This window comes from Monodon monoceros, unplaced genomic scaffold, assembly GCF_005190385.1.
Source record: "Monodon monoceros isolate NGI ecotype Baffin Bay Population unplaced genomic scaffold, NGI_Narwhal_1 Super_Scaffold_7, whole genome shotgun sequence".
Lineage (NCBI taxonomy): Eukaryota > Metazoa > Chordata > Mammalia > Artiodactyla > Monodontidae > Monodon > Monodon monoceros.
In genome coordinates this window covers 21,814,489-21,826,378 of record NW_021703784.1, presented here as the reverse complement: position 1 = coordinate 21,826,378, position 11,890 = coordinate 21,814,489, and the positions used below count along the sequence as shown (strand labels likewise).

The 11,890-nt window shown below is 41.5% G+C and overlaps 1 protein-coding gene across 2 annotated transcripts in view; it reads left to right on the top strand.

Moving 5' to 3' along the window:
* Positions 1 to 858: 858 nt before the first annotated feature.
* ZC3H12C (zinc finger CCCH-type containing 12C) overlaps positions 859 to 11,890 on the top strand; it is a 68,656-nt gene continuing 57,624 nt past the window's right edge. The window contains exon 1 of one of the 2 annotated variants that reach the window (XM_029209248.1): positions 859 to 941. Coding sequence is in view for 1 of the 2 variants with exons in the window: in XM_029209247.1 (XP_029065080.1) it covers positions 5,182 to 5,205 (24 nt within the window). In the remaining variant the exon portion in view is untranslated. Of the gene's footprint in view, positions 942 to 4,868; positions 5,206 to 11,890 lie in introns of those variants that run through there. The other variant, XM_029209247.1, reaches the window with a different exon arrangement.

Sequence of the window (11,890 nt, the reverse complement as noted above, 5' to 3'; positions counted from 1 at the left end):
ACTTATTTAAATAGTTTCCTATTAATGGACTTTTAAATTGATTCTAATTTTTTGACTTTGTAAGTAATACTGCAATTAATAGTCTTGGATATAGCCTTTTAACATAAGATGTACTCTAACCTGAAATTTCCATAATTATGTTTCCAACTACCATCTCAGTTTTGTACATTTGTAATTCTATATACCAATTTCCTTATAAAACAACAGATGTTTTCGGAGGTGATGAGGATGTTTTTGGTACACTTAAAATTCCACGTTGAAACAAAAATTTTTAAACTTCTGGGCAGGGTGAACTACAGTGACAGGTGTGATCCTTGTCAAGATGGCAAAATGTCACCTAAGGAGCATTTCTTATTTTAAGTGTTTACTGTTTACAAAATTTCTACGTTGGTCAAATATGGTGAAATTAGGGCAGCCACACTGTCTGGCTCAGGTAGAAGAACAAGCACACAACTGTATGACATAAGCGTATTGAAAACCTTGCTGCCTGGCTTCCCACATGCTGAAAACCAGAGTCATGCTGCTAGTATGGAATCCTGTGGTAACTCATCAAAAGAAAGAAGCCCTGGGATTGGCCAACAGCCTGTTATCTCGTGCCGTCTAGTTCCTTTCCCCAAGAGCTCAGTACTGAAAAGCAACTCTAACCAATCACTGAAGCACATGGGCAAGAGTGTGTTGTATCCTTCCATGTCTGTCTTATATAGATCATGTGCTTGGGAAGTGGTCATTTAGGGTAATAATATTAAGGAAACATTACATTTCATGGGCTGTTGGAATTAACCAGAACTTCTCTGAAAGACATAAAAGAAACTGTGAATGAAAAATCTCAGTAGTCACCTGGCTATGTGTGTGAAGCTCTTCAATCAGAGGAAATCAAGTGCTGGACAAAGAGCTGGAGAGGAAGGTGCATCCAAGGGACTATTGACATCACTTTAACTAAGGTAAGTGTTTTGACATAAATGATAAAGTGGGAGATGTGAAAATAAGAGAAATAATTATCTTGCATCACCAAGTGTAACCAGTGGGTCCACACATTTTTCAATCAGAAAATTCCTAAGGACACCACTAGCTCTGGATAGAACTAGAAGTAGTTTCCAGGGTTGTGTGCCAGTTTTGAACTTGAGGGTGACTTATGGGCCATCACTTTTGAAGCTCCGAGAGGTCTTAGATAAGGTGGCTGGGCAGTTGGAAAATCTAGGCTGAGGCAGCCAAGTAGGGGGTGATGGGCACCTGAAACTCTGTCTTTTAAGGTTCAAATGTGAATCTCAGTGTGAGGTAGTCTACTTGGGAACTACATTTTAGAAAGAAGTGCTGACATTGCAACCATTCTCCCTCCCACCTTCTGCTCACAACCCGTCCTTTCCAAAGCATTTGCTTTTAACTAGTGAGGCTATTCCAGGGCTTTGCCTATTATGGATCCATAGCCACTCAAATTGTTTAATTATGTGCAACTCGAAGTCACAATTCTAGGTCCAGACTTGAGTTTACAACTAAAATACAAACAGGCTATCCAGAATTGGTAATAGCAAATGTGCCATACTTGCCTAAAGCCTATTTCGAAGTTTTAGTATCAGACATTCAAAAATTTGATCCTCATTTTCACCATTCGCAAACTGAAAAGTGGGGTCAGATTCAATGATCTCTTAAGTTTTCTTTCATCAGTCTGACATTCTCTGAAGCATGAAATTTCTTTCCTATACATTTTCTTTTCCTTTTAAGTAAAAAGAACTTGGAGTAAAGAGAAGAGGAATTCCCTAATGCTCATTTATCTGACATTGAAATTTTCTTTCAACTCTGGTTTACTTAAGATGAAAACCATGGTTGGTTATTGTTATAACAGCGACCATTTAAAGTGTTCATACTTACTCTCTCAGTAGCAGATAAAAGCCTCATTTACCCAACTCCCTGCCTTTTCTAGATAATACTATGAAACATTTCCACAAGCATATCCCCACTATTACCACAAATACATGCCTAAAACCAAATTCCTCTAAACATTTGCTCAAAACAGTAGTTCCTCTATCCGTAACTTCCCTTTTTTCCCAGTCGGTGATATTACAGGTTTCATATTCACACCCCCAAGTCATTTTGGACTTCTCCCTTTTCTTAGCTTCATCTCCATCAAATGTATCCAATCATTTACAAAGCCTCAGTGATTTTTTTTACGTCACAATGTCTCACTAACTGGTCCCTTCCTCACGTCCCTCACGATTTCTTCATTATTCCCTGTCAGTGCTCCCATACTGGCCTTCAAACTTGTTTCCCTGCTTCAAGCCTTGCCTTTTCCAAACTATCCAATAACCAATACAATATTGGGTTTACTAAATTGGGATATTCTCCATGTTACCTTCTGTTCAAAACCTTCACAGACTTCCCAGTGTATATAGGATACATTGAGCTCAAACTCTGTCTCTGTCTGTCTGCCTGTCTCTGTCTGTCTCTCTCCCTCTCTTATTTGCAAATTTGTGTAATTTTTTCCTAATTTTCCTTTCCAGCTTCTTTTATCCCTATTTCCCAGATTTCCCTGGCATTCTATGTTTGTTTATGCTGTACCACTCATATGCCCTTCCTTATCCTCTCTGCTTATCAAAATACTATTCATCTTCATTATCTAGCTTAAATTTCCCCTTTTTGAAACCCAGAATAATCTTCTATGTCTTTCCAACCATTCCAACCTAAAGTGATTCCTCTGTCCTCTGAAACTTCATTGCATTTATTACCCGTGACACATATTTAACAGTTAAGAATTCTCTTGCCTTCTTAGTTTTCTTTTAACTTTCATATTTTTTTATCTTCCAACTACATAGTAAGGTAATTAAGGGCAGTTACTGTATCATTCACATAATGAGTCCTGAATTGTAGGGTTAGAATGCCTGTGTTTTAATCCTTGCACTGTTATTTACTGACCTTAAGCTTGGCCTCAGTTTTCTCATTTGTGAAATGGAAACAGTGATAGTTATTTCCTTGTAGGGGTTTTGTGGGTGTTATGTGAGAGAATATAAAAGTGCTCAGAATAGTACCTGGAACATGATAAGCACTCACTAAATGTTAGCAACTGTAATAGTTATTCATACTTCTCACTTCCAAAGTTCCTAGTATAGTGCCTTGGCCCATAACCATGCTTTATCAATATTGAGTGAATTCAGCTGAGTCAACTGAGGGAAATAAGTAGACTGTGTGGGTGGTACATTGTGGAATAGGGGAACTTCCTGGTCTCACTAAAATCATGCCATAGATGCCGTCACGTATTGTTGTCAGCAAGCCAGACTCTTTCTAACTCCCTGCCACTCCCTAATACTGCTCAAGAGGCTTCTGAGGGTTTGGCTCAGTGAACAGGGAATTCTTTCCTGAGCATCCCTCCCTTCCTGCCAATTCAAACTGATCTGTCTGCAGACAGAAGGTTGCCAAACTTCCTAAGGTGGTACTAAAAATGTGGACCAGAGAATTCTCATATGTCCCCCAAAAAACCTACCAGTCTACTATTTCATTTACTAGGCTCCAAGACTGGCCTGCTGTAGTGGAAAACAGGCTCAGTGAGATGCTCTCCTTTCATCTCGCAGTGTCAGCATGCCATGGACACCAGCCAGCAGGATGCTCTCAGCTGGGACCCCATATCATCCATAGCTAAAGAGCAACAGATGCTGGCCAATGAGGCGGGGACATCTATGCTGCTCAACTGAGCCATAAAAGCAGGGTTTTTTAAAATAGAGAAACTATAAAGTTTAAACCCCAGTAAGCATCACGGATATCACTACCATTAAGCAGCCCAATCAGATTCAACTGATCCATGCTTAAAGCAAGTATGCCCTCATTCAAAACAATTCAGAGAGGCAAGAAATCATTTTGTTAAGGGTGAAAAGTGTGATCAAAGGTGTGAACTCAGGTCCACTGAAACAAATATGTGCTTTGGATGCAGACAGACCTGGATCCTTCCTATGCAAGCTGTGTACTTTTGGGAAATTTTTCTAATCTCAATATTCTGTGGGATAAAGGGGATTATAACACCTAGCTCAGGTGGCCGTGGTGACACTTAAACGAGTTAATGCACTTAAAGCAGCTGCCAGGTCTGTGGCACGTGGTAGAGGCACAATCCAGGGACGGAGATGTTCCTTTCCCTCTCACTCCAAAAGCAGATGCATCCTGCCCAAGGCTATGAGTGACACACCTGGTGACAATTCCACAGGCAGGTGAGTGAGATGATTTGAACATTTCTGAAATGTTGGCCTAGATTGTGCTGGGTGTTGGACAATTCACAAAGTAGAAAGACCCGCTGCTCTCAGTGCTTTCACACTTTCAACTCAGGAGCCCACCTCCGTGCAGAGGGCTCTCCTCCCAACCTCCCGAAGGAGATCTGGATTCAACCTGACTTTCACCTCAATTTGGACATGTTGCCACTTCCAACAAGGCCAGTTTCCTTACTGAAAGAAGTCCTTCCTCTGGGTAAAATCCCAACAGCTTCATTTGTTTAAATTCCCTCATTGGTCTTGCTAATGCCGGGTGTGGTTTTTCCTCATTACGGAATATTGATAACAAGCAAACTAGCACGGGAAAGGAAGGCAGCCGCTCGATTCCCTTGCTGCCCAGGGAATGATCCGTGGTACTGCCGGGTGGAGGAGGCGTAGCTGAGTCGAGAGGCGCCGCCGGCCCGGGCCGGGGGAGCGGAGCGGGGAGGTCGGGACCCCTGGGCTGGGCGCGAGGAGAGGCGGAGCGGGAACCTCCTGCGGCCGCAGTGGCCCGGCCAAGCCCGACAGGTTCCAGCAGCTCCCTTCACCCCTCCCCACGCCTCCCGGGTTTTCCCCTGGGTTCGGGGTTTCCTGTTTCAGTTCTCGGTGATCTCCAGCAGCAGGTGCTGGTTTGCCAACCTCAGCTCCAGACGAGGCGAAGGAGGAGAAGGAAAAGAGGAAAGGGGAGGAGGAACCGGCGCAGCGGCTGCCGCTGCCGCTGCGGGCGGGCGAGGGGCTAGGGGCGAGGCGACAGCGGGAGATCCAGGCTCGCTCTCCCCGCGGAGCAGCGGCGCGGGCGGTGGGCAGAGCCGGGGCCCCGGCGTGTGGCCGGTGTGCGCGCAGGCGGCATGGGGGAGCCTCCCACTCGCCCCGCGCCCTAGCGGCGGCCAGAGGCTGAAGGAGAGGCGGCCGTCCGCCGGAGGGTCCCGGGGCGGCCCCGCTTCCAGGGCATGTGGTGATGGCTGATGAGAAGAGACTGAAAGTAGGTTGAGCAACAGATCCGGGTGCGCGCGCGTGGGGGGCGGGGGGGGCGAGTGGTGCCAGCCGGGGGAGGGGGAGCCGGGGCTGCGGCCGGGGCGGAGGGCGCGCGGGCTGGGCAGGCGGGCGCGGCGCCGAGCGGGGAGGGCCGAAGTGGCTGCTGTCGCTGCGTGCCCCGCCGCCGGCTCGCCGCTTCCTCGCGGGGCCGGCCATGCCGGGTAGCGGCCCCCAGGTTTGTCCTTCGGGAAGGGGGTGGAGGGGCGGACAGCGGCGACAATGGCCCTGAGGGAGCTGGGCGAGGGGAGGGCCGCGGGCCGGGAGGCCGCGCCCGAGCGCCGGGCGGAGGGGCCGTGGCTGGGGCGGCCGCGCCGGCGGATCTCCAGGCCCAGGCGGGTCGGGCCGCTGGAAGTCGAGTCCCTGAGCCCCGGCTGCTCCCGGGGTTCGGGCGGGGTCGAGCGAAAGCCCAGCGCATCCTCCCGGGCGGCAAAGCCGGCCCCACCGGGGATCTCGGGCGAGGGGAGGCGGGTCTCTCCGGCCCCGCGGCCTAGGGCTTCGGTCCACTCCCGGCCGCCCCAGGGTACGGCCGCCGAACATGGAGGCGGACCCGGGCGCCCCGGATGGAAACGGACCCACAGTCCTTCTCCTGAGGCTCAGACCTCGCGCGCTGGGAGGCGGGGGGGGCGGCGGGGGGGTGAGGCAGCATCCGACAGCTCGGATACAGCCCCAGCCATTAGCTTTTATTATCCATCCCTCCAGCCAAACACCCAGGCGGGCCGTGGCGAAACGCCCCTCTGCCCCCGCGTCCCTCCTGCACCCCTCACCCCTCAGTGTACAGCCAAATTCCCATTTTCACCCTGCGTTCATTTAGCCGGACAGGTCCCCATGTTTAACTCCCTACAAAGAGGTGTCACAGATGTAACTTGGAGAAATGAATCCCTCATTTCCTCCCTCAACTGTCTCGTCCTTCACCCCTTCAAGACCTTAAAAACAGTCTAAGCTTCCAAGTACTGATCACCCTAACTGCATTTCTTGCTGTTTGGGTAACCGTTAACAATCCTGGTCTGTGCTCTGTGTTTTGTGATAAAGAGAAGAAATACTAATCCAGATTTAGGGAAAGTTTTCCTGTTGGTTGCAAGAATGTGTTGGAATATCCCCAGGCCCATGAGGCGTTTATTGATCCAGATTTTTTTTTTTTTTTTAACCATCTTAGAATAGTTGCAGAGATACTTGGGGCTCAGTATATTTAGAAATTTGGAAAAATTCATCAGTTCTTCACTTATTTCCTCATGTAGTTTTTCTAATGTATATTATAAACAGAAAACAGTGGATATGCCTCATACAAGTTTTTGGGACTTGGAGAACCACAAGAAGTGGGAAGGTAATGTGTTATATATTTTTTAAAGTCTTAATATATTTAGGGTATGAGGGTATGACTTCCATTTATTTAATCACATATGCAATTAATTTTAGCCGCAATTTCTCAATTTTGGTGTTGTCTGTTGTTCGAATATAAGGATAGCTTCACCAAATATTTGTAAAATTGTCTTACTATTGATAACCCCAGGAAGATGCTTATTTCAGACTTGCCTCTCTATTCACCTGCTTTCTTCCAATTTGGCATTTGGATTTTAAGTTACCTTAATCTGTCTACTTGAAGATACCCTAAACATCAGAATCGTCTAGTAACTGTGTATCTATGATTTGAAATGTTTGAGTATTTTTACTTAGTTTAACAATGGATTTTGCTTTCAAAGTAGGTTACATTTCTACCTCTAGCATCTGGTCATCACACAAGTACTTAAACTCTATATGTAAAGTAAAATGGACTTTTAAACAAAACAACAGCAAAAAAGAGGCCACTATTTTTTTAACCTGCTTTTAATAATGGAAGTCTAATGAACTAGTTTATTATAATGGAAAATATTATAGGAAACACAAACTTGGAATGTTTGTATGCTGATGGAAGTTTTTATTAGTCATTTCCTTTTACTACATTTTTGTTTTAATTACCATACTAATAAAATTATCCTATTTTATATTACTGGTTTCTCTGGAGCTATGTTTTCATGGATTACATCTGCCAAATTGAACCCCAAGTGTTCAATAGATATAGTGTTTTTTAAGTATTTTTCTCATTCTACAACTGGGTTACCTTGTCTTCATTCTAGCACACCACAGTGTTTTCTACATTAATTTTAATTACTGTAACAGATGTAAAAGCGTTGTTATCATTTTATAGTTTTTAATACCATTTTTATATCATTTTATACCCTTTTAGTGCTTTCAATTGCTTTTCTACATATATTCAAAAGAATTCTACTTTTCATTATTTGATAGCAGTTTTAAAGAAGCAAACGTAAGATTTATGTAGGAGGGTTTTTTTTTTATCATTTTAGTATTAGAATTAGAATGTAGGATTGTAAACTAATTGGCAGTTATTGCTCAGGTGAGACTGGTAAACTTCTATTACCTCAGCAAATAATTATTTAGTATCAATCTAGGTGCTGTATAAGGACCCTGACCGCTAAAAGAAGAGAGATTATTAACAGAGAGCACATAAAGCTAGATGGAATATTCTACATGCCATAAGCAAAGAAGTAGGAGATTCAGGCACTGAGAAAGGTGGCATGCCAGGCCTTAAAGGTGGGAGTCATTTCCAAATGGATACCCTGAGTCAAGGAAAGCAGGGAGTAGGTGATCCAGTGTGTCTGGAGCATTCCCCGGATGATAGGAGTAGTGGATGATTAAGGTGGCAAAGATGTTTCAAGGTTATATTTTATTGGAAAGAAAAATATTAAGTAAGAAGGTCAGTGAATAACAGAAGCATATTAAATCAGGAATTCAAATTTAAGCCTAAAATATCGTGATTCTGGGGTTCAAAAATACCAAATGTTCTTAAAAAAATTTGTGTTTTAAGTGCTGATATGCCTCCTGTATGATCATCTCTAGGTCCATCCATGTTGCTGCAAATGGCATTATTTCATTCTTGTTTTATGGCTGAGTAATATTCCATTGTATAAACATACCAGATCTTCTTTATCCATTCATCTGTTGATGGACATTTAGATTGCTTCCATGTCTTGGCTATTGTAAATAGTGCTGTAAGGACCATTGGGGGTGCATGTATTGCTTTGAATTATGGTTTTCTCCAGATACATTCCCAGGAGTGGGATTGTAGGATCATACGGTAGCTCTTTTTTTAGGTTTTTAAGGATCCTCCATACTGTTCTCCATAGTGGCTCTACCAATTTACATTCCCACCATCAGTGTAGGAGGGTTCCTTTTTCTCCACACCCTCTCCAGCATTTATTATTTGTAGACTTTTTGATGATGGCCATTCTGACGGGTGTGAGGTGATACCTCATTGTAGCTTTGATTTGCATTTCTCTAATAATTAGTGATGTTCAGCATCTTTTCATGTGCCTTTTGGCCATTTGTTTGTCTTCTTTGGATCGTCTGCCCATTTTTTGATTGGGTTGTTTTTTTGATATTGAGCTGTATGAGCTGTTTATATATTTTGGAGATTAATCCCTTGTCGGTTACATAATTTGCAAATATTTTCTTCCATTCTGTAGGTTGTCTTTTCATTTGCTTCATGGTTTCCTTTGCTGTGGCACACTGTGTTTTGGATCCAGTGGCATAAAGATAACTTTCAGATCTGTGATGTGGAGATATCAATTCCATCTTTGGTTTTTATAGCTGACATAATAATAGTTATTGTGTATTGTGCACTGATGTGCTAATGTCATGCTTATGCTTGCTTTTATTATCTTCATTCTATAGATGAGGAAACTGAGACACAGAAAGTTTAAATAACTTGTCCAAAGTCACACATCTAGTAAATTGCAGACGGAGTTTGAACCCCTGAGTCTGACTTTAAAACTCATGCCCTTAACCACTGGGCAGTTCTTCCTTCCTGTGATACTATTTTTAGTTCTATAAAAAGTGTGTCATCGTGTGTATGTTCGTATGTTGATACACATTGTTTCAAAATTAAGAGATGCATGATGATTCTTATGCCCAGTGAACTGGCATAAAGTAAAGCCCATAAGCAGATGTCTGAACACTCAAAGCATTCTGCCTTTAAGATAAATTATCATATCTCTAAAGGTACATAGGGAATAAAAATCCCAAGTTCTTCCTGCTTGCCTGGACATTTTTCCCCTATACCCCCTCATCTTTTGCCTGGCTCACACCTCATTATTCAGGCTTCAGCTTAGATCTCACTGGGTTTACTCCATTGTAGGTTAAGATTGATAATAGGAGGTGACACTGTGCCAAGCACTGTTCTAAGTGCTCTATATATATTAATGCATCTAATACTTACTGTACTCCTATAAAGAAGTATTTCAATACTTTTTTTTTTCTGATGAGGAAACCAAACTACAGTGTGGTTAAATAACTTGCTAGAGGTTTCACAGTTAATAATGGCAGAGCAGGTGTCCCAGCTTAGGCTAAGTACGAAATATTAAGGTCTCTTTAACCTAATACATGTTAATATATTATTGTGAGATTTAAACTATATAATAGAATCATCTCTCTTGGGAGTTTATAGAGCTTGGCGCCCCACCTTTCCATCCCCATTTAACATTCACTAAGGATTTTCTCATGACATTAAAAATATTTCAAACATTTTCTTCCTAAGAACATATCATTTTACTTAATCATTCTCCTATTTCAGTTAGACATTTGTTTTCCCCCAGTATTTCAAAATCATAATGCTTTAGTTGAACATCCCAGTAATTTTTCTTTTTTCTGCATCTGTGTTCTTAGGATGGATTCCTAGAAGTAATGATCAAAGAGAATAAGCTTTAAGGTCTTTGATGGCCAAAAAGTTTTCCAGAAAAGCTGTATTGGTATGTACACTTGTCAGAAAAGCGTGCAAGAGCTGATTTCATTCCATGTTTGAATGAACTATTAACTGTAAAATTTTTTGACAGTTAGATGAACATTAATATCTAATTTTAATGCTGACTTTTTTCTACTTATATTTTAAGATATTAAAGTAGGCAGGTTGATTAAGAAGAAGCAAAGAGAAAAGTAAAACCACCTGGAATCTTCTTACGCATAAATAACTTCTGTAAATATTTTGATAAACACTCTCCTATTTTTTATTCCTGTAGTTATACTTTACAGAATTTTTACTTGAGTTTTAAATTTAAAATACAAGCATTTTCTAGTCACCCATCTTTAGGCAAAATTATTTGTTTACTCCCCTGTGTTTTCAAAATACTTTAAATCCCTCTATAACACTTGTATATTTGGTGATAGTTAACTGTTTCTTCTTTATTTCTTTTTTGCTTTCTGTGTCTCTGCTCTTCATCTATAAAACAGAAAAAAAAAATACTAGCTAGGGCATAGATTTGTCATAAGGATTAACTGATAATACAAAATACAGTGCCTAGGATCTTCTTTATTTTGTTTGTAGTCTTTAGGCAAGGACTTTGGTTTACACTGTTTTATCCCAAGTCTTCTACAGTGTTTAATACCTAGTAGATACTTCATGGATGTGTTTTTATTGTTAAAGGCCATAGAGTATGTTCTTTAAATGGACCTGCTGATGTGGTAGGGTGAACAAAAGTCAGTAGATGGCTATGAGATGATCGCAGTAATCAGTAGAGCAAATAACACAATTTGTGTACCCAAACATTTTAAAATTAACTTAGTATGTATGATGTGATTTCTTGAGTGGTCACATGCATTTACCCTTATCTACCCCACTTAGCTGGGGAAGGATATTATAAAGGCAAATTTCTAGAAGTTAGTCTTAAAGTCTTTCAAGAACAAAACATTTTAACTATTTTAAATGGAAAAATTTAAATACATGGATTATATTTTTCTACCTTCAAGTAACATGTAGCCTATAACTTCACTTATTATGAAGCATAATAATACCTAACATTTGTGGGGCACTAACTTTATGCCAGGTACAGTATTAAGCACTTTACTTACATTATCTAATTTAGTTTTACAACAATTGTATAAAGTTTATACTGTTGTTTTGCCTATCTTCCAGGTGATAGAACAGGGGTTATCAAGATTCCTGATTTATCCTATCTAAATAACAATGCTTGTTTTGCTTTTTTTTAAAAAAAAAAAGATGGTGAGGACAGCAGAACTCAATGATTTCTGTTGATGTATATTAATGATTTTTGGTCTTCTTTCCTTGCTGTTAGCTGTTCCTTGCTGACGTTGTCACTTCTTCCCTCTAATTTGAAGAAGATAACTGCTATGGACTGTGAAACTGAATGACAACAGCTAATATTATGGCTAACATAAAAGTATTTAGGCAGCAATTAAAGGCCTTTAGGACTCAAAGATTGTCTAGGTTGGAGAACTGAGAAATTGCACTTTCAGAGAGTAGTTGGGGCCTCTAACAATCAGATAGACCTGGGTTTGAATCCCAGCTCTGTCCTTTACTGGCTGTGACCTTAGACAAAACTCAGTTTCTCTTTGATTTCTTGTACTTTGCAAGTTGTTTTTACTGATTTGAGCTAATGAGTATAAAAAGTGCCTGGCACATAGAAGGCAGTGAATGTTATTATAAAATGACTTAGCAGTATTCACTGAATTGATTAGACAGAGATTTTGTTTGTTTGTTTTATTTTTCTGTCTACTTATTCACTGGCTCTTAATTGTGTTCTGGGTAATTGGGCTTACCAGATGAAAAATACCTAAAAAATCAAGTT